The following is a 22,894-nucleotide window of genomic DNA, read 5'->3' on the forward strand; positions in this document are numbered from 1 at the left end:
TGCTTTGCTGGCCTTATCATCTTGGTTTGGAGGTCAATAGAAGATCCCTACTGTAATATGCCTCTGAGTCAAGATCAGAAGGGCCATCTCCAAGGGACATTTGACAGTACTTCCACAGACATCACAGTTGACTTCCATACATTCAAAGTTCTCCTTAACATACAGCAAAGCCACAGTCAGGCATCAAGGAGTTGTCTCTGCCTCTGGCATCACAACAGGACACCTGACTTTAGAGGAAAGCTGTGTTAATTCCTCCCTGTTGTCCTGCCCAGAGACTGTTGGCTTTTCTGCCACATGCTGCTTTCCTCTCTGGATCTTGTTACAGCTCTGTTGACAGCTTCCATGCAGGGCAAGAGGGCAGAGATCAACTTTAAGGATGGTTGCATGTTGGTGCTCATGTTTTAGGGTCTGAACCAAGGATGGTCCCCCACTTGTGCTGAATACATGAGAATAAGCCTCAGGAGAGGTTAACCCCCAGCAGTGCTCTCAACCATGGTGGGCACCCTCAGGACACCAGTGCCAACAGGATGCACATGTTCATCAAATGCTTGGGTCACAGAAAAACACTGGGTCTGTGATATTTGCACCCTGAGGGCAGGGCTGGCTCACTGCCATGCACATAATGGGCACCACAGCCTGCCCAAGGGCCTCTGGGGATGACTGTGCTGGGAATCCCAGCACATCTCCATGTGCCTGTGTAGGCTTCCCAGATAGTACTGAGATACCCTAGCCCTAGCATACCTTTGGAGGAAATAAGGTTTTTGAGACGTACTCACTGGGACTCAGACACCAGCATTTTGTTCAAGTTGCTTTTCAGTTAAAAAACAAACATTAAAAAAACCACAAAAAACCCCACAAAAAACCAAAACAAAACAAACCCCCCCCCCAAAAAAAAAAAAAAAAAAAAAAAAACACAAAAAAGGCTGATGGCTGTGGTATTTGATAGACCTGTAGTCATTCTCTCCTCAGCTCCTGGAGGAGTCAGTCCTGCACTGCAAAAAGCGCCAAGGCCAACCACCAACAGCCCCCAGTGGTCCTGCTGCCTGACCCATTGTAAGAAAAGTCCCACAACACTTGTTCTAGGGATAGCTGCCTCCACTCCATCCAGGAACAGGACCCCACATGCTCCTCTCCACCTGCCTCAAATTAAACTCTCTTAGGGAGGAAAGGACTGATTCACTACATTGCCTCCTCCACTCCCATCACAAATACCATCTATACCAATATCACCCCATTGTTGGAGGGGAAGGGGTCCCCTCCAAGGGGAAGGAGAAGAGTGAGGAGGCCACTCTTTTCCATGATTGGCTTCATGGAAGTATCTAGACATGACCCCGTAGCACAAACATCATCCCAAGCAAGAGAGGTCTTGAGGAGACAGCAGCAGGAAGAAGAGGAGTGCTGGATCAGGCACGCACAGCAGAGAAATCCAGAGCTGTGGGAGGGAGCAGAGGGCTGCAGTGAAGCTGATTGAAGGAGGCATGAGGGGAGACAAACAAGGGAAGCCTGGCCTCTGGCTCGGCAGGGACTACCTGACCTCTCCTCCAAGGGGCACGGCAGCTTTGGGCTGACGCCGGCAGCGAGCCCGTGTCCCGAGAGCTGTCTGCCAGCGAGGGCAAGCAGCAAAGCCCTAATCTGAAAGGACAGCTGGGTCACAAACTCCCCATGCTTCTCTTCCTCTTCCTTCTGGGACCTCTTCCCTCTGTATTGCTCTTCCCCCAGCCTTGGTGCATGTCCTGGAAAGCACTGCCCATTCCCAGAGGGGACAGCGGGCACATCGATGGGGCCCAGGCCTTTGGGTCACCTCTGGGGACTGGCCTGCCAGAGCTGTAACCCTCCATCCCCAGTGCTCAGCACGGACACACCAGCTCGCTCCACTCCAGTTTTAGGATTGGCACAGGTCTTGCCTCCCATGCATGGAAAAAAGTGTGGCCAGCAGGATCACAAGGGAGGGGATTCTTCCCCTCTACTCTGCTCTTGTGAGAGCAGTGGTCCAGAGCTGGGGGTCCCAGAGCTGCAGCATTTGGAGCTGCCAGCATCAGGAAAACATAGACCTGTCAGGATGAGCCCAGAGGAGGCCACAGAGGTGATCAGAGGGCTGGAGCACCTTTGCTGTGCAGACCTAGACAACACAGGAAACACTGTGCCACCAAGAGCTGGTCCACAAATTTAGCATTTCTTACAGCACTTCAGCCCTAAAGCATAATTTCTTTCTGCCAAACAACCAAACTCTACACACACTTGAAATTTAATTCAAAATAAGCTAAATGTTCCCAAAAATCTCCTGCAGGAGTCTGGCTTTGAGCTTCTGTTAGCACTAGATTCAACCCATGAACCTTCCTCTTCACCCCTCAGGGAAGACAAATCCATGCAAGTCCCATAAACTTCCTGACTTATATGACAATTCTCATGTTGCTTAAGCATAATGGGCCATCAACTTTCCCCTGGGATAAATTTGGCCTGGCAAACTGTCTTTTAGTGCTCTACATCTTGGGGGAGTTGATAGCATTTAGGGTTTATTTTAATGGGAGTCAGTAGCCATGATCAATTGTAAAAGCTCTATTTCCACGGAAATGGGAATTTAATAGATTTTTGAAAATGCTGGTTATTGACCCAATGGGCCTTAATGGCTTAAAAACAATCTGATTGTAGTGTGTATGAGTAAATGCATATGATTTTCAAATGAATACTGGAATAGGTAGTAAAAACCCATTTCAATTGCAGGAACGTGGTCAATAGGGAGTCTCCATTTGCGTGTTTGGCTTTTCTATTTCTATCCCAGTGAATCATGGCCATCTCTTCCTCGGAGAGGCTCACCATTTCCTCACAGCTGAGATCATCCTACAGCACGCAGCCCATCTGAGCCCCATGAGGGTCTAGGGATGTCTTTCATTAGACCAGGCAATGATGCAGGGCCTGTCTCTCAGAACAGCCGGGCTTCCAGATGCTTCCACGGTGGGAGCGGAGCGTGCACGGATCATCTCCCACGGATGATGCACCCATTGCTCACAGGACAGCTCCTTGGGAGCTGAGAAGACATGTGTGCCTCAGACTCTTGGGTTTAAACTCAACCTACAGACTGCCAGCTGACAATCCTTCAGGGAAATTCCCGGGAAGAAACCTTGGTTTGTCTGGGGTTGACACATATCAAAGACATCAATAGGAGTGAACTGCAAAGGAATGTACTATTTTCTAAGAAGCAATGGACAGACTAAACCCTGATATTTATTCCAGAGAGCCTGTGAGCACTGACTGGAGCCCCCCTGCTCCAACTAGGGCATGTATTAGGGGTTATCACCCAAAAAAGCCCTCCAAGGTCTACCAAGCACAAGGCTGCAGTTATTCCGCATTTTTTCCATCACTGGAGCAGCTCCTTCCTGGCTGCCTTTTTTATGAGGCTACAGGAACACAGAGGCCCAAGATTTTTACCTGATTGAAACAAAACTGTGCGTTCAGCCACTACAAAGAGGACCTCCAAGGACAGGTGTGCAGTACAGCAGGGCTGGATGAGGGTCATGGCAATATCCCTTAGAAAAAAGCGGAAAAAAAACCCCAAGGACCTGAAAATTCCCAGATTTCAAAGAGACATCTCCTTGATGCCTCTAACCCTCCCCTTAAAAACACAGTGAAGCAGCAATTAGAGAGTTCAGAGCTACAGACTGTTGCCTCTTGTCCTCATCAGTGGAATGAATAAGCAAAGGAGACAAACACTGCAGCTCCCCACCTGCTTCCATCCCAGTAATGCATCTCCCACTTCCATGTTCAAGTATCATGGGTTGGTTTAGGTTGGAAATGACCTGAAAGACCATCTCATTCCATCCCTCTGCCATTGGCAGGGAAACTTTCTATTAGACCAGGTTGCTCCAAACCCTGCCCAGCCAGCCCTTAAACACTTCCAGGGATGGGGCAGCCACAGCTTCTCTAAGTCATCATCCTTGAAAACATGAAAAGAGCTGTAGTTGCAGGGAGTTATGGAAAAAAAAAATCAAAAGGATGAATTAAAGATCCAATTTAGAACCATTGAGGGGAAAAAAAAGAGTTCTGCCTGGGAGAAAGGCAGTGAAACAGCAGCTCAGGGAAGGAGAGGAGTCCAGCCTTGCCCTCCAAAGCCCAGCATAGGCATCATCCCAGCTCCAGCACTCACCAACAGCTTGGGAGAGCCTTGCAATCCACAGCACAGGGTAAGAACTCACCTTCCTTTGGCAATGCCAATGCTGGCTGGAGTTACACAGCATGTGGGAGAGGAGGCAAGCAAGCAGCAGGGGAAATGGAGAAATATGTTTGCAGCCCTGTGTGGTTTTGGGAGGCAGAACTCAACGGTGGCAAATTATTCTAGAGCTTGTTCCAAGCTAAACAAAGTCAGGGATGGTTCCCTTTCTGTCTGGATTGTTTGCTTCAAAGCAAAATGAGAAAAAGCATCCCAGGCCAGGGCAAAGTTTTTACAGGTCTTTTTTACCTAAGGTTGCACAGCTCAGCCTTGTCCCACCTAAGCTACAAGAGCAGATCTGTAAACCAGTTATCTTCCTTTTTGCCTAAAACAAAGTAATGTTCCAGGCTGAGGGAGGCCTTATGGTTTTTGAACACAGCTTAGGGTCACCAGGAGCCCAGCATTCACTATCAGTTTTTATAGTGCAATTCACAATCTGCCAAGGCAAGGGAGAGGGGATAACCCCAGTGGGTGCAGTTCTCCTGCCCCACATGGCTGAGCAGTGTCTCAGTGCCAGCAGCTCATTAAAGCCCTCCAGACAGAGGGGAACTCTGCAACTTTTCTGCTTGTTTTCAGCCAGGACACAGCAGCTTCATCTCCTTTCATTAAATGCCTCTCCTCCCTGCCCAGGAATGGGGAGGCAGAAGGGCCAGATGCCAGCACCTCACTGCTGCATGACTGGGGGGAAGATGTCCAAGGTTTCTGTGCCTCAGTTTCCCTGGCTGGTGATTACCTTTGCCCACAGCACAGGCAGGTGTTGGCAAGCATATTGAAAGATGTGACCTCTGCAGGGTTTTCACAGGAGCTCAGAGAAGTGAGGCACCCACATCTTGCTGCTGCTCAAGGGAAAGGAAGTGTCCAGCTCTTCCCAAATGTCTCCTCCTCTCTCACAGCACCCTCATCCACAGGATAGATCTCAGCTGCTGGGAAAGAGGGAGAGCAATGGACTGGGAGTGATGGTGAAGGTGACCTTACAGCACACATTGTGATATTCACATTCTCTGGACAGAGAGACATAATTCTGTCTCTCAGGAGAAGCACAGAGGGAAGAGAAAACAATCTTTATCTCTGCTCCTTTATTTCCCCCTGTGGAATGTGGTGTGGACATTGTTTACCTGCAGTGATGGCTGGGCTGGATTCTGGTGAAGGTTGTTTGGGGTCAGTGACCAGTGAGATCCAGCTGTGGCTCGGACTCTCAGCAGAGAGTCACGAGTTTGAGTTAGGTAAGTAAGAAGTAAGTATGTAGAATAGTGCAGTATCTCTTTAAAAAGTGTATTAATGTAATATAGTATAGTTCTAATAAAGCAGATCCTTCAGCCTCCTGATCTGGAGCCAAACATCATCATTTCTTCCCTGGGTCTGGGGTTCACGACATTTTACTATAGACATGTGGCAGTGAGGATCTGCCACACACTGCCTGAAGCCAAGGAGCTGGGAGTGGTGCACATCACCTCCAGCACCAGGCCTCAGCAGAGGGGGTGTGTGGAGATCCGTGCTGGAATCAGTCAAGGCTGGAGAGAAACGTGGACTGAGGTGTATCAGGAGGCACCTGGGTCACCTCCTGACAGAAGGCATGGCTGGCAAAGAGGGGCCAGACCACAAACTGGTTTCTACATGGGTGCAAAAAGGCAGAATCCCAAGCTTGAGGCCATCTCCAAAAACAGCTGAAGTGACAAGAGGGGAAAAAAAAAAAAAAAAAAAAAAAACCAAAAAAAAAAATCAGTCTTTCTTCTTCATCCAGTCTCAAACTGACAAACAGGGCAGCAGAAAAGGCACCAGAGACACTGCAAGGTGGGAGAAGGATTTCTTCTTCTGGTGCCAGACGAGCCTTGCAGTCCGCTGCAATGGGCATCCCCATCCACCAGCAGGGCAGCATAGGCAATAAAAGGGTGGCAGAGGATCAGAATGCCACCCTTCCAATCTCTGGCCTGTCACTTCTGTTCACATTCCTGGGCAGTGTCGGGATAAAGATGCTTTAACAGGCCTGACAGCAGTGGATCAGGTTGCTGAGTAAGGATGATGCTCCCAGGGCATTAAGCTAACTGCTCAAGAGGAACCACACAGCCCTGTGGTCAATAAGCTCCTCCTTGTGCACTCTTCACCAAGATGGCAACGTCTAGTCTTCCCAAAACATCCAAAACTTTGCTACATTCACCCTAAACTTCTCACTGAAGGGCAAGAACTTATAACCATGATGTTGGTAGGGAAAGGGATTGAGACAGAGGAAAAGAAATCTGTTCAAGCCAAACATCTCCAACTTGCTTTTTATATGCATATATTTTGGTTTTTAGGGTAAAACCAAGTCCCAAGCCTCCACTTTTTTTTAGATCCAGACAACTGGGTGTCCCAGCCAAAGCACAAAGTGCACAAGCCAGTATTCTAAAAATGCCCTCCTCACAGATATAAAAAGGACATGAGATAATTTATTGGGGAAATTCTGTAGTGCAACAATCATACATTAACAGAAAAAAATATAAAACCAAGGCTGCCTCTCATCCCCAGCACAGCCCTTGTGAGGCAACAGTCACAAGCATTCAGCATCCCCATCCTTCTTAAAGCCTCCAAAAGCATCACACCATCTCAGCTGGTTTGGGTGGTGCTGGGCTCATTCCCTCTCACCCCCCTGCCCTCTGGAAAGGGGCAATTTGATTTCCTAAATAACAGTGGTGGCCGGGCCAAGGAAAACTCGAAGCAGGATGTTCACTTGAAGGCTGCCCTGGCAGCTGGAGCCGTCCTGGAGGCCCTGTCAGCGACGGGCGTCCCTGCGGAGCTGCCAAGCTCCTGCCACCTCGGCTCCTGGGCTCTCACGGGCCTGGCCAGGCCTCGGCTGGCGTCCCCCACCCACGGGCAAGGGTTCAGCAGGATCAGGAGGAGCCCTGGGGAGGCCTAACAAAGAGTGACCCCTCCCAGCCGTGGGACACACGCTGTTCCTTCACAATTGCCATCCCAATACAATCGGCCCCCCTCAAGTGAGCCCCCGAGTCGGTGGCGTTTTCGAGAACAATAGCTCACATCTGGGACAGCTGTTTTCCCCAAAAGCACCCCGGCTGCCTACAGCCACTGGGCAGGGGTCCTGTGCCCTCAGTCACACGCAGATCATGTTCTCCCTCTCCCACGGAGATGTGGTCACCCCGGGGGAACCGAGCAGGTTCCTCCAGGAACTCGCAGCCTGGCAGCTCCAGCTCGCAGGAAGGCTGATGGGAGTGAGAGACTCATCCTCCCGCGGAGCCCTGCTGGAAATTAACCCCTGAGCTTTCTACCTTGCCCAGAAAAGAAGTGCATTAATGTGATTTTATTTCCTAATATAGCACCCGAAAAAAAAAGCAGGGAGGATTTGTGCACATCCACAAGATGGGATTGGGGAGCTCCCCTTGTTGCTAAACACCTCTACACTTTTGTGCTGCTCTTCCAGCCCCGCAGGGTAACACAGCAGAGCTCTGACCCCCACCAGGGGCTATCACTCTGCCTTTGGAAAGTGCTCCCGAGAGCCAGCACAGGCCCTTGCATGGCAACATCTTAGTTATTTCCCTCTGGGAAGAAGCAATTTCCACAGTCCCACTGCCCTCCAGCTGTTGGATGGGCTGAGTCAGACCTTGGTGTGCCTCCCTTGGAGGGATCTCCATGCTGGAGCCCCCACCACAGCAGTGCAGTCTCTCACCATCCCAAGTCCTCTCTCTTGGCAGCAAAATCCCACTGCTGGGCTCCTGCAACCAAGCAGTGGTAACATGCCAAATACTCTCCAATCAGAGAATATCTACCTCCACACTAGCCAACATTCTGAGAAGATCAAAAGCAAGGCCGGGGTCTTCAACCCCAAGTTAGGGATCTGGGTAGGCTGAGGCACCTTCACAAAGGTGTAGCCTCCAAATCCCATCACAAGAAAGTGACTTGGGAGACATCCTGCCCACCTGATATAATGGGCTCTACCAAAAACATTCCCCCCTATTTTTGCTAAGTTTTAAAACTGTTAATCCATAGGAAAGCTCAGAGAAAAGGGACTTTCCTACAAGGAAAAGAGAAGTTTTCCAATAAACTCAAATCCAATCAGTCACAAAACTTTAAAGCATCCACCATCGGGCTGCAGCAAAAAGTCCTGCAGCCCCACAGTTCCAGCAGGTCTTCTAGAGCCTAGAAGCAGCAAGCTCAGAAGTCAGTGAACCCAGCACTGCCACTTTTGGTGTTTCCAAAGCACTCCCCTCCTCACCACTCTAAAGCCCAAGCCCAGCACTTGAGGCTCTTTGGATACACCAGGACAATATTTAGGCTCATGCCAGTAGGACTCCAAGCGGTGCCAGAGGGGGCTCAAAAGCAGCCAGAGCTCAGGTTCTGAGCAGAGAGTCTCCTTGCCATGAATTCCTCAAGCGACCAACATCATCTCTGCCACTCCACAGGCAGAGAAAATAACTGAAAACACCCTCTCCCATCCACCCTCCAAGAACCCAAGCAGCAGACACCTACCCTCTCCAGTTGAGTCTGTTCTCTGCAGCATTGCCAGCGGCCTGAGGTTGTATGCAAAGCCTTTGCAATAACTTTGCACGTACCTGCCCTCTTTCACAGTAAGACCTACTAAGGTTTCCTGTAGTAAGGGAAGAAGGAGGGGAAGAGAGCAGCTAATTGGAATGCTGTTTTACCATCTGGTAGGGATTAAGGCCAGGCAGGTCAGCTCTGGCTCCAAGATACCTCATTGTCTCAACTGCTCTCAATTTGACACCTTTTATGCTCTCAAATCCAACCACATTCAGCTGAACATCTCCTGACAAGGGGCTGCTCAGGTGCCCAGGATGGCTCAGTGATTCCTTCTTCCTCGTGGTTGTCCACCAGAGACTTTTAGGGAGGTTAATCTGGATCAGTTTTTGAAGGCAAGGCTTAAATAGCAGGAGGCTCCCAAGCAGCCTTAACCCAGTTAAGCACCAGTCCCTTAGGAGGGAGGCAGCTAAGCTTATGTTAAAGCCCATCAAGTGTCCAGTTAATCAGGTACATTTTAACATCACACCTTTGGTCATCCCAGCAGAGGCCACCAAGCCTGGAGACACCTCATCATTTTTCACCTCCTTTTGTCACTTCGGTTATTTCTGCCATTACTTTGGGCAGCAAGATGAAAGGCCCAGCAGCTCTGCCCTTACCCACTTTGCTCTCCAGACTCCCCTCCGGTTTTTCTTTTCACATTAACTGTGTCACACACAGATTCTCATTGACTAAGTGCCCGAGGGGGACCCTCGCTGAGTGTTAATTGCTGCTAATGAGCTGTTGCTGCTTTCCTTCCAAGAGCATCAATTACAGCAGCACTCTAAGCTCCACAAGAGGATGGGAGCCTGCAGAAAATTAAGGCAAATTTTACTCCAGACCCCGACATTGGACTGCCAGCAACTCCTAGGAAACACCTGAAGTCAGGATAAAACTGGGTGAAGGATGATAGTAACTCTCCTGATATTGCCTGTCCCCTTGTTCCTCATAGGGTGGACCAGGGGTGAATGGGAAATCTGTGCCTTGCTTCCCTTTGCCTCCTGTTGGGCTGCCTTGCAGGGATGTCTGCACACAGCTCTCCACCCGAGTTCTTGCCTAAAGTCTCCCTCCTGCCACAAATGCACAGTCCCACTGGTGGGTTCCACCCGTGGGTGGTGGTCCAGCTGTCTCATAGCACAGCAGGACTTGTCTTCTTCCAAGTGCTGCCAGAGCAGGTGCAGGAGGGACTCAGCAGCGTGTTTCAGTGCCCACTGATATCATTCCAGCATCAACCCTTATCCCAGCTTCTGCCTCAGCCACAGCTGGCTCCATTCCCAGCAGAGTTTTCACAGAACCCTGGCATGTTGTGGGTTGGAAAGGGCTTTAAATATCAACTCATTCCAATGCCCTTCCAAAGGCAGGGACACTTTCCACTGTCACAGGTTGCTCCAAGCCCTGTCCAACCTGGCCTTGAACACTGCCAGGGACAGGGCAGCCACAGCTTCTCTGGGCACCTGTGCCAGGGCCTCACCACCCTCACGGAGAAAAATTTCCTCCTGATATCTAATCTAAACCTGACCTTCTTCAGCTTAAACCCACTCCCCCTTGTCCTGTCACTACATACTTGTAAAAAAAAATTGATTAATCCTTCTATCCAAATCTCATTTCCCTCCCCTGGGTGAGGGTATAAGCTGGCACAAGCTGTAGCCCTGGAATTATAATGAGATGTTCACCAGCTAAAAAGCATTGATGCCACCACTGTTCCTCAGCTTTTTCCTCTAATTTACTTCTCTTTAAGCTGCAGCCCAAGAGGGAATTTTAAATCAGAAATGTGTTAAGATGGAAAAAGCTTTTGCTTGAGTGCTTACAATTGTGAAGAACAAGACATGGTGTTGAGACCCCTCACCAAAATGTATTGAATATGTCTACAATGCTGGTAAGAAATTGCCCAGCATCTCACTCTGACTTTCTCAACTCAATTATTTTTGGCCGTAGTAAGAAACATTCACATCCAAACCACTCTTTGTGAAAGCCTTGACATGAAGTAGAGATGACTTAACCCGTGAAAAAGATCCTAAGATTTTTGTTCTTGCCATCTTGGTCTGTAAGGAGATGCAGAGATCACCTTCAGTGGGGGTTCCCTGTCTCCTGATTGTCCCAAAGCCACAGCTCCCTGCTGGGCTCTGGCACAGGTATGAGGGAGCAGAGATGTCTGGGTGAGCAGCAGCCAGCTCACTCTCCTTCAGTTACAGACCCAAAGCTGCTGTTTGCATCAAAGCACCTGGCTCTTATTGTGCCTCCTTTCTGCACTTTGTTAAATTTTATTTCACATTATTTCTTCTGTTTTGGCATCCACCCTAAAAATCCTTCTGTAAGTTCACCAGCTGCCCTGCTCATTTAAGTATAATACCTTACATCAAATGCAAATGCAGCAAGGACTCAGCTCTGCCTGAACAAACCCCCCCAGGCTGAGGTCCCCTGCTTCTGTGTCTTGGGGTTCACCCACCAATTCTGGGGGAACGCCACAAACCTGGCCATGCTCTTCAGCAAGCACAAGTTCACCTTGGTTTTTCCCAAACACACACTACTAGTTTCCCGGCGGTTTTCCCACAAATATATGTTCTTCCCCAGAAACCATCCTCAGCAAGGATGAGCACAGGGAGGGTGGATGTCCACCAGTATCACCAGATCAGATGGGGCTTTGAGCAATCTGGTCTAGTGAAAGGTGCCCCTGACCATCACAGGAGGGGTGGAACTGGATACACGTAAAGGTCCTTCCCACCCAAACCATTCAGTGACTCCTTTTTCCTGTGATCTCTGAAGGAGCCAGCCAAAGGCAGCTCAGAAGACCTCAGTGGCAGCAGGACTCAACCCATGCCCCCTCATTTCCCAAATGCCAGGCACACTGGATTTAATTTTTCTGAGTTTAGTCTTCAATCAATCATTCTTGTTCTCTGTGCAGACCAATGAGGTCTGCGGAAAGAAAATTGCAAAAGATTTGTTATTTCCCTAGTGTTCCCATTTTCCCATTCCTTTCCCACAGAAGCAAGGAGTTTTTTTGTTCTGCTTTGTTTTGTTTCCCAACTTTCAGGGGAAAATCCTGACAAATGGAAGCCCTGATTCATACCAGCAAAAATTTGGCCTTTTTCAATTTAAGGTGGAGCCCTTCTTGTCTGAGGTTGAAAACATTTCTCTAACTGCACACAGAAGCAAAGACAGAGCCTTTGCCCTGCCAAAGCCAAGGCCAAGTGGTGTTGAATGCTGATGGCCACCACAAGTGCGGAGTTGTTGTGGAGGCTTTTCATGATCAGGAAAGCACTTCCATGCTGGCTTGCAGCATGGGAAACAAGGGGACAGGTGGTCACAGGGTGGCAATGATGGCTGTCACCAAAGAGACTTCCAGAGGTGGGGAAACATCTGGGGAGGGTTGCTTGGGCAGGGACACGGCGTGATGCCTCTCTGTGTCACTGGGATGCACTGGAAGAAAGGTTCCCCATCCTCCTTCTGGTTTTCTCAGGCAACTTAAGGATGGGTGAGAAGGACTCAGGAAGGGATGGGGAAAGTGCTGCTCCTCTCTATCACCACTGCCCAAAACAGAGACACCTGCTTCCCTCTTCCCTCCGTGTCCTGCCTGGGAAGGAGCAGAGAGAAGAAGCAGACTTGGGAAGAAGAGATTCATGGCTACAGCCTATCTGCTCCCACAGCCCAGGGAAAGAAAAGTGAAGGAGAAAGAAGATCAAAGGACAGGTGTATCCCTAAAACTTTTCTTGACAAATGCTGCCTTCTGTGCTGCATCCCTCCTGCTCCAGAGGGCACCTCTGCCTGTCACTGGGAGTCAAGAGTACGGAATGAATTTTCTCTGACACTGAGACAGAAACGGCTTTAAATAAAACAAAAACAAACAAACACACAAACAAAAAAAAAAAAACAAAAAAAAAACAAAACAACAAAAAAAAGGAAAAGCCATGACTTTTTTTTCTCCTTCCCCATCTCCATATAGAAAGTACAGGCAGCTGAGTCCTGAGTGCTAAAAGCATCAACAGGGCTGCTGGCACTTCAGAGGCTCCAGCAAGGAGAGCAGGTGGGTGCAAGCCACCAGCTGCACCAAGGACACTGTTCTCAACTACCTGGGGTCCCCCATCATGTCAATTGGTCTTCCTCTCCATCCCCCCACTTGCTGCTGATTCCAAAGACCTCTGGGGAGAGCAAGGGTCCCCTAACACAGCATATGGATGCTCCGTGGGTTTTAGTCCATGTGGATTTTCAAGGTATTTTGCACCCGCAGCAGATGGTAAAGGCACACATCCTTCTCCAACCCAGAGAATTTCCTTGTGAGCATCAGTCCATGGGGAAAGATTCAGGAAGGCTTAGACCTTAGACCCACTCACACCTTTCCAAATCCTCCACCTCACATCTAGCACTGCTGGGTTGCCTCCTTCTCCCCACTGCAGCAATCAACAAAAGGTATTTTGAACACAAATTAAGAAATCAGACTGTAGATACATCCAAGGAAGGTGAGAAAGGGCAGCAATTCCTCAGCTACATGGCATGCAGGGGATCAGGGTAAGCAATATCCTTTGCACTGGCTGCTCTGCCCACCCCAGGGATGCCCACATTCCCTGGCATGTAACCTGAGGCTGGCAGCTCTGCACTGGGAATATCCCTGGGGTGGGGGCAGGGGGAGGAGTGTCCCTGAGTGGAAAAAACACTTGCTGGCAGGGTTTCACAGCGGGGTGCCATATCACACCAAAGGATGTGCTTCTTTTGATGGCAAACACACCCATCCCATGGGAAAACGCTGGCTTCCCACACTGGAAAGCCACTGGTCAGAAGCAGAGCAGGTGCTGGGGAGAGGGAGCACCCCATCCCTTGGTGTGCCACCCCCCACGAGCCCCACGCCTACCGCTGGGGCGAGTCAGGGTCGAAGCAGGTCCTGGCCACGTCGGTGGCCCGCGGGTCGCAGCAGTCGCCGTCATCGAAGTCGTCCAACATGTTGTTGCACTCCATGTGGCAGACGCCGTCGCGGCGCTTCCAGGAGAAGCAGCGGCCGGCCCTTCGGCAGTCGCCGCCATCGTAGCCCGTGAGGGGATGCTCGCACTCGGGGTCACAGCGCTCGTTGCCCACCTTGCTGGGCTCGCAGCCCAGCAGCACGGCGCGGCGGCGCAGGGAGGAGTTGCGCACGTCCAGCAGGCTGAGCTGCCAGGAGATGTTGTAGGGCCGGAAAGCTTCGCTCAGAGCCCGGTGCTGCCGCCAGATCTGCTCCCAGGTGACCGTGGGCCGGCCGCCGTCGTCCTCGGCCAGGTTCACCACGCGGTAGCGCAGCACCTTCCAGCTGCGCAGCGGCCAGTGCTGGTTGTAGTGCCCCGCCAGCTCCACGTTGTCGCAGGCTGTCTGCCCGCACGCAGGGGGGCCCAGCGGCCGCAGCACGGGGGAAGGTGGGGACGGCAGCACCCGCTGCTGGGGGAAGGCACCCTCCCGAAAAGGCGCCCAGCGCTCCTCCGGGGTGGCAAAGCCAGCGGCCAGAGCCAGCCCCGCCGTCTCCTCGGCCACCTCCTCTAGAAAGGAACGCTGGAGGTGGGACTGGGACAGGGCACCACGCCACAGGGCCAGCCCGGCCAGGTGTCCCCGGAAAGTGTGGGTGGTCCCCCAGGCGTCCCCCCCCAGCAGCAGCGTGTGACAGGAGGACATGAAGGCACTGTGCAGGGGTCCCTCCTGCCCGCCGGAGCGGCCCACCCGCACCCCATCGACGTAGAGGGCCATCCACCGGCCATCGTAGCTGGCGGCCAGGTGTGTCCACGCCTCAGGGCGGTAGCGGCGGTGGGAGGTCACCTCGGTGGCGGCGGCCGCCCGGTCCGTGCGGAGGGAGAAGAAGAAGCGGGCGTCCTTCTTGCCATTGAGCTGCAGGGCGCGGATGCCCAGCGCCCAGCCCTTGTCGCTGGCTGAGTGCGAGCAGTTGTTGAAGACACCTGCAGCAGGTCGGGGACAGGGATGGAGACAGAGAGGAGAGCTGGTAAGGACCAGAGAGCATGACCACTCCTCCCTGGAGCACAGGCTGGGTGCAGGTAAATGAAGGTGGTCAGAGGCTGGGCAGTGGGTGCTCTGCCAGGAGTGACACCCCAGCCCCCATTCAAAATCATTTGGATGAGTAGGTGGAGCAGCCAGGAAGAATGGCAGAGCCAGAGAGGCAGGATGGAGAGAGGAGGAAGAGCACGGATGGGAGGAGAGGCTGAAGAGCGAGGTGTTTCTGAGTTGCTCTCTGTAGGAGTGCTCTGGCGGGATGGGATTAGAGGCTAAGCTTTTTATCTGCGAGCCAAAGCTTTTAAGAATTAGAGCACAGCAACCCAAAGCAATACAGGCTCCTCCAGGGACTGCTTCCCCAACAGCTTCCAGGCAGATTTACAGCTCTCGTTTATGCTCCAGTTTCCCTCCCAGTCATGCATCCACTGCTGGCAGGAGAGGGCTGGAGAGGGCTGCTCCTCTCTCCACTCTCCTCTCTCCACTCTCCTCTCTCCACTCTCCTCTCTCCACTCTCCAGGCTGGCGAGTGCACTCCTCAGCCCCTAAGGTCACCTGAACATAAATCTACTCCCAGGAACAGCCTCTCCCTCTGTGCTCAAGCATGTTGTGAACCTGTTCTAGGCTGGGCAAGACCTGGAGCTGTGTTGATTTTCCCCCAGATTGCTGAGTGCCCACGGCAAAGAACCAGAGGCTTGCAGGCATGGAATGCCATTGGGAATCAGTGGGCATAAGGCACTTAAACTCTGGCAAGGATAAAGGGACCTGCTGCTTGAAATAAATGCCTCTGGGCTCCTAAACCACCACAGCCAGGACATTCATGCAGGCCATTGCTGAGGTGAACGAGCTTGAAGTCACTCTTTGAGTGACCAGTGGAGTCTTCTGGGGGCACCCTGCCCTCTCATTCATCACCCCTACAAAGTGTGTCCCAGCGATGACAAAACCTGCTGCCATGCCCAGAAACTCTTCTTATGTTCCTGCTAGGGTATTTCTTAACCTCCATCCTGCTTTTCCTGCCACTCACTGTGCCATTCCTATTACACACACTGCTTGCCCACCTTTATGGCATCAGGACCTCGTGGTCCAAAACAAAGCACCCCTGCTTGTGCCACTGTCTCGCCTGTCCCTGGGGATACCCCACCTGCTGCCAGAATTGTGAAGAGGCCAGTAGAGAGAAGCAGAGGTGCAGACCAGAAGGAGCTCCAGGAGGAGCAGGATCTCCTGGCTCTCATCCAGGGGATGTGTCTGAAGCCAGGTTACCATGACCCCACGCTTCCCCCTTATAAACACGGCTGGCAAAGGCCACGTCAAGCCCTGCTGCAGCCCAGGAAGCAGCATCCCTCCCTCCCTCCATCCATCACTTTCACCAAGGGCGAGATGGGTGGTGGCCTCTAAACCATCCCACAGCCGTAACCACCCTGGGCGTGGATCCCTGTCACTGCTCACTACAAAGGCAGCCACGCACAAAGACTCCGTGGGTGGATGGGCTTTGGCCAACTCTTGTTTTCTGGTGGATTGTGAAAGGGAAGCAGAAAGACCAGGGAAGCTGAAACCAGGAGAAGCCAAAAAGCAGGAGGCCAGCAAAGGAGCCTTGCAGAAGTGAGAAGGCAAAGTTGGAGAGTGTTTATGGGCTGGGTGCTAGCTGAAACGTGCTGAGACCTGCATGCTCAAAAGCCATCTTTTAGTCCTCACTGGGGTTGAGGAAACAGGGCTTGGTACCTTCCCTCTTGGGAAAACTCATGCAGTTCACCTTGAAATGATTCAGAGCACCCCAAATTTGATTAAACCCCAAGATAAAAATGGGAAAAACAGCATCAGGGTTGGAAAAACAGCACCAAGGTTGGAACAGTCCCTGGGGTGAGAGTAAGCTATCACCTCACAAACCCATGCTGGAGCCAAGCCATGCCTGGCAGTGCCTGATGAGTTCACCACTGGCCAAAAGAAATTTAAGTGAGCCCAGAATCAGGTTTGATGACTTCATCAAAGCCCTCAAAGGGATGTAAGTAAGGCCAAGGCCAGCTCTACAACAGGGGAGGAAAGTCAGTAAATCAGCAGCTGGTCCATCCTAGACATGGCCAGGGATGACATCTCCACATCAGCAGCAGTGAAGGTTCTGCAGGCAGAGCAGCATGTCCTACAGCCAGCAACCACTGCAGAATAGTGTAACAAAAACAGTCTAGCACCAGGTCCTGACATCTCTCAAGGGCCTTCATGAGAAATCATCAGGGAAGCAGTTTGAAGACCCCAGAGTTTACCAAGGAGTATTTTATTCTGAGGCCACCCACCAGAAGGGAAAGCTGTTTGTAGAAGTATGAGGTATCTCCTCAGCAGCTTTAAGTGCAGCTCTGCCTCTGGTCCCTCAGGCAGGAAAGAGGAGCTCTAGCCTGGTTTAGGCTGTTCACCTGTGCCTTAGGGGAATTGCCTCTGGGGGTTGAAACAAGAGTTGTTGGTAACTGCAAAAAAATTTGAAGAGGAAGGTACCTGCCAGGGAAGGTCATGGAAAAAAAGCCCACAAAGAGATCAAGTGTGCCCCTTTGTAAGGACCACACTGCAAAGAGCCTCTGCCACTGGGGCCAGGAGTTTTGCAGCACAAGGAACAGCTTTCACTCATGCTTTGAAACCCAGATACTGGGAGAAATCGGCTGCTAATGCTCCAGAGGGTGTGACAAAGGCCAGGAGCCTCTAGTCCTGGTCACCCCTCAAGGTATGCAGTGGGAACCAGCTCAGGGACCCAAAAAGGACATCTGGATTTAGACACAGAAGATGTTTTAGATGGTCTCTGGTGAAGGATCTGACCCAACAAAATCACCTACAATCTGAGTAAAAACAAACCTTAGACTGGCACAAAGGGAAATTCCTTGGGGTTCACCAGAAGCAGAGCAGGCATAGATGGAAGGGAGACAAAAAAGGTAGAAAAGGAAACAGCATCACATGAAAGTCTCTAATCTGCTGCCCAAAATCACTAGGACAAGGAAGGAGGACCAATTTCCTTCCCTAAGAGGGGCTGAGGCAGGTTTTACCCCAGCAGAAGTCCCCCATGAAGGAGTGACCAAGAAGGATGAACAGCCCCATCCAGGGTGGCCCTGAGACAAAATGTGACATCTAGGGGGAAAAAACAGTGACTCCTGAGCCTTCAATCCAAGCAGCAACCACAGCAGCTGACAGGACAGCTTGCTTTCTGTGATCAGAGCTGCTTTAGCCTGCCCTTGCTTCCCAGGCACTGATGCTGGGAGAGCTCAGCTCTGCCCTGCTTTCCTCCTGCCTTCCCTCACACATGGACACTTGGAGCATCTCCAGCTCCTCCACACCTCTGGATGACCTCAAGCTCAGTCGCCTCTCGTTCGACAGAGCAGGAGCAGCAGATCAGAAGCAGACTCGGCACCTGCCGAGGGCTGGCAGCTGCTGCTGTCACCTGCTCACCCAAAATGCCAGCAGAATTGGGCTGGCCCCCTTTGGCCACCCACAGCCAGGCCCCTCTGTCCCAAGTGCAGGGAGACAGGGGAAGTGAGCAGTGACTCAGACAGCCGGAGGTTCCTGGGGCTGACTCAAACCCTGGAGCAGGGAAGCTGGGGGATATTACTCGAGGAAATGCCAGCGCTCACGGGTGGTGCTTTCAGCACTAACGACTGTCCCACCCTCCAGAAGGAAATTAAAAAATAAAGAATAAAAAATTGTAATAAAAAATCTCTGCTGGCTAGCTGGGAAATTCAAACCCCAGCACCTGCAGGCCAGACCTCCAGATGCAAACAGCTGTGCTGCTGCTGTGATGACTGGGAATTGTGCTGCCTGCCAGCAGGGGGGCATCGAGGATGCCAGTGGGAAGACAGACAGAAGGGTGGATGTTGGGGAGTTTAGTAGTTTCCTGGTACGTGGCTGGTTTTCCCCTCTGCCACAGACTCCAGCTTGTTCCTCCTACCTCTTCCACAGCACAGGTGTGGTTATTACCCTATAACTGAGGAGATCAATCATTGAAAGGGACCAGGCAAAGCAGAGGGAGCTTCAGTGGGATGATCACAAGGCAAGGGAGAGTTAGGATAGAGAGAGGGATTCCCCAATCAGCTTGGCTGGGGCAGCACAGAAATACAGGAGCCTGCACTGTGGGAACCTCAGATATCCTGGCACTGATGTCTGTTCCCAGCCCTTCCTAGCATCCTTGCACTGCTCTGCCGAGCTTGTACCCAGACACAAACACCCATCCTGGCACAGCTGAATGAAGCACCACTGCAGGAGGTGACATCTGCCCTGCTCTGTGCTGTGTGCCAGTCTTCTCTGTCTCCTCAGCTTCTCAATCACAGGATCATTAAGGATAGGAAAAAGCCTTTGAGGTCAAGTCCAACAGTTAACCCAGCACTGTTAAGCCCAAATAAACCATATCCCTAAGCACCACATCTATATATTTGTTAACAATTACAGGGATGGTGATTCTACCACTTCTCTGGGCAGCCTGTTTCAGTGCATGACAACTCTTTCAGAGATTACATTTTTCTTAGTATTCAGCATAAACGTCTATTGGCACAATTTAAGGTAATTTCCTCTTGTCCCATCACTTGTTTCTTGGGAGAAGAGACAGACAATCACTACATTCTCCTTCCAGGTAGTTGTGGAGAGCAACACGGTCCCTCCCGAGCCTCCTTTTCTCCAGGCTGAGTCTCCCAGCGCTCTCAGCTGCTCCTCATAGCACTCGCCCACCCCTCGCTGGTGTCTCAGCAAGCTCCCGAGGGGCACTTATGGGTCTGGGGCCGGCGCTGCCCCGCAGCCGCTCCGCAGAGCCCGCGGGGCACCGGGCCGGGCCGGGCCGTGAGTGCGGCGCGGCTGCCACCGTGCGGCACCGCCCGGGACCCGCCGGGAGCCCGGCCCGGTGTGCCCGAGCCCCGGCGTGCCCGAGTGTGCCCGAGCCCGGTGTGCCCGAGCCCGGTGTGCCCGAGTGTGCCCGAGCCCGGTGTGCCCGAGCCCCGGCGTGCCCGAGTGTGCCCGAGCCCGGCGTGCCCGAGCCCGGCGTGCCCGAGCCCAGTGTGCCCGAGCCCGGCGTGCCCGAGTGTGCCCGAGCCCCGGTGTGCCCGAGCCCCGGTGTGCCCGAGCCCGGCGTGCCCGAGTGTGCCCGAGCCCGGCGTGCCCGAGCCCGGCGTGCCCGAGCCCGGCGTGCCCGAGCCCGGTGTGCCCGAGCCCGGCGTGCCCGAGCCCAGTGTGCCCGAGCCCGGCGTGCCCGAGCCCGGCGTGCCCGAGCCCGGCGTGCCCGAGTGTGCCCGAGCCCGGCGTGCCCGAGCCCGGCGTGCCCGAGTGTGCCCGAGCCCGGTGTGCCCGAGCCCGGCGTGCCCGAGCCCGGCGTGCCCGAGTGTGCCCGAGCCCGGTGTGCCCGAGCCCCGGCGTGCCCGAGTGTGCCCGAGCCCGGCGTGCCCGAGCCCGGCGTGCCCGAGCCCCGGTGTGCCCGAGCCCCGGGCATGGCACTGCCGCCGTGGGGGCGAGGGAGGCAATCGGGGAGCGTTTCACCCAGAGGGACCTTCCAGCTCCCGGCGAGGGAAGACGGAAAAACCAGGAGTCGGGGCGGGATGGGGGGTGGGGGGAGGGGGGCGGGCTGGGAGGACGGGGCGGGTGGGAACAGAGGGGAGGGGATGGTTTAGGGTTTGGTCTCGAGGGAAGGAGGAATATTCCACGCCCGCGGTGCTGACAGGGCGCGGGGTGTCACCTGCCGGAGCGGGGAAGTCAGGGAGTTCCCCCGTGCGATGTTTGCGGAGGGTCGGGGGGTGCCGGGTCCCCATCCCGCCCTGCCGGGGTTTACCTGCGATGATGGCCGGGTTGTTCTGTCCGCCCTCCGCCTTCACCCACAGCTCCAGGGTGAACTCCTCCCGCGGGACTGCGGGCAGCGCCTCCGCCCGCGCCGCCAGCTGCTCCCGGCCGCCCGAGAAGTACAGGGCGGGCAGCGGCCGCTCCCGGGGAGGGTCCGGCACCTGCGGCTCCCGGCCCCGCCGCCTCTCCCCCCGGCTGCGGCCCCGGCCCCGGCCGTCCGCCTCGCCCTGCGGCTCTTCTCCTCCTGCCCTGGCTCCCCGCGGTCTCCGGCCCCGCGGGGATGCAGCTCCGAGCGCCCCGTGCGCGGCGGGACCCTGCGGGTACAGCCCGTACGGGAGATGCGGGGGCGCGGCGCGGCGGCTCGGAGCCTCCATCCCGCACCCCGAGACCGGCGGGGGCTCCCCGCGGGCCAGGCTGAGCGCCGCCAGCAGCAGCGCGGCCAGGGGGGCTCCGCCGCGCAGCATCCTCCTTGGGAACGGAGTTGGGGGGCTGGGAGGTGGGGGGCGAGTGGCCGCGGGGGAAATGGGGTGTTCAGGGGGGCGGCGGGCGGCAGCGCCGGGGCACAGTCCCCCGCCCCCCGCCGCAGCCGCTGCCCCCAACTTTTCCCCGGCACCGCTCTCCTCCCTTCTGCTCCTGCGAGAGGAGGAGGAGGAAGAGGAGGAGGAGAAGGAGAAGGAAGGCGAGAGCACCGCGGCGGGGACCCCCTTTCTGCCTGCAGCCGGGGTTCCCGGGGCACGGCGGACCCTGCGCGGCTCTCGGCGCTGCCCGGCTCTGCCTGCGGGAGCGGGGGATGCGTTAGTCGCCCTTATCTAGAAAGCCCCGAGGCGCTCCGCTCCCCACCCCCACCTCAAGGAGGGGTGTGGAGGGGGGGCTGCCCTTATTTAAAGATGATTATGTCCAATCTAATAAACCCCGAGCGGAGCATCGCCCTCCCTTCCCTCCGCCCTCCCGGGCGCTGCCCAGGATGCTGGCGGGGAGGGGATGCGGAGGAGACACAACCCTCCGGGCGTTGGGTCCCCTCCGCACCCCCTTCCCGCCCTCGGGGTTTTGGGACAGCACCTGCCCTGTCCCCGCCCGTGTTTTCTTCTGTTGTAGCTCCCACCTCACCTCCATCCTCCATCTCCATCACCTAGAGTGAAGGAAAAGAAGCTGAAAGGAAGGGACAGCCTCCCTCAGCCCTGCCCCAGGCAAGGGGCGAGGTTGTCTTGGATTCAGGGTCTCTCCTCGGCAAGAGATTTTTCTGCTTTTTCTTGCTTTTATTTTTTTTCCTTTCCCAAACAATGACACGTGCAGAAGGTGGGGTGGAGGTGCCTTACCTGAGCAAACCACTTCCAAAAGCCAAAAAAAACCCCTATGAATGCACCAAGGGAGTGGGCAGCAGTGTGAGAGGCATCTCACCCACCCTCTGCCAGAGGGTACAGCAGCAGCGCTGCTAGGGAGAGTTTCTCAAAGCATGCAGGTGAGAAAACAAACCCCCAAAGTTTCCTCTTGGTTCCCAAGGCTGCCTCACACCAGCACATGGCATAGGAGACTAGGAAAAGTTCAGCAAGGAGATTCAGTGAGATGAGAAGCTTTTTTGTGCTTCCTTTTCCTTATTATTATTTTATATATTATTTTTTTTTTCTCTCCCAAACACTATCTGTGGCGGTCAGTCTGAAGCAGGGTTGCCAGCGAAAGCTGGGAGGCCCATTCCAGGGTACAGGCTTTCAAACCAGCAAGGCAGGAGGGAAGGGATTTAAGAATAAACGGCAGGAGCTGGCTGTGTGGGGCTGGGGTTGGGGTTGGGCGGGTTTTTGTCTTCTCAAGGTGGGAGGGTGATGGGAATAAGGGTGGGGGACCGGTGCCTTTAATCAGGGGGAGATAGAAAAATACAGGGCTGGAAAATCTGAGGGTTAGGAGGGGTGAGCACAGTGCATCTCCTGCTGCCCGGGAAGGAGGAAGGTGGGTGTGAGCACACAGAGAGGTGAGGGCTGGGCTGGCAGTGTGTGAAGAGGAAGGGAGGACACAAGGGAGCCAACAAGGCCAGGCAGAGCAAGGATGGCTCATGCAAAGTTGTTCAAGCAACTCCCAAGGACATTTGTGAACCCCATCCAAGCACAACACCAACACCCATTGCTTGTGGGGAGGTGCTGAGAAGAGGTCTGCAGCTCTCCTGCCTGCACCCACTGACCCAGTGCCCATCCACTGGCAATGGGGGCACGGTGACAACCCTGCTCAGGGCCTGGCACTGGTGAGGTGGCCCAGCAAGTGTTGTCCTGGGGCCAAGGCCAGCAAGCGCTGCTTGCAGTGAGTATTCATTCAGGAATGAGCCAGGCTCCTGATAGCTCTGTCTACCAGGGCTTGATAAGAGAGGATCCCATGGGATGGCTAATTTTGAATGGTGGTGACTTTATTAAGAGGCTGTTTATCATCTTGCCACACAACATTTTTCCCCAGGTACTCCAGGGAA

At 53.8% G+C, this 22,894-nt stretch overlaps 1 protein-coding gene across 1 annotated transcript in view; it reads right to left on the reverse strand.

Annotated features, from left to right (window-relative positions):
- PAPPA2 (pappalysin 2) overlaps positions 1-20,909 on the reverse strand; it is an 88,446-nt gene extending 67,537 nt beyond the window's left edge. The window contains exons 1-2 of the mRNA XM_077785293.1: positions 20,438-20,909; positions 13,551-14,613 (exon numbers count right to left, since the gene is read on the reverse strand). Of these exons, the coding sequence (XP_077641419.1) occupies positions 13,551-14,613; positions 20,438-20,909 (1,535 nt within the window). The remainder of the gene's footprint in view (positions 1-13,550; positions 14,614-20,437) is intronic.
- Between the last annotated feature and the right edge of the window lie 1,985 nt (positions 20,910-22,894).

Source organism: Lonchura striata, chromosome 9 (assembly GCF_046129695.1).
Source record: "Lonchura striata isolate bLonStr1 chromosome 9, bLonStr1.mat, whole genome shotgun sequence".
Classification (NCBI taxonomy): Eukaryota; Metazoa; Chordata; class Aves; order Passeriformes; family Estrildidae; genus Lonchura; species Lonchura striata.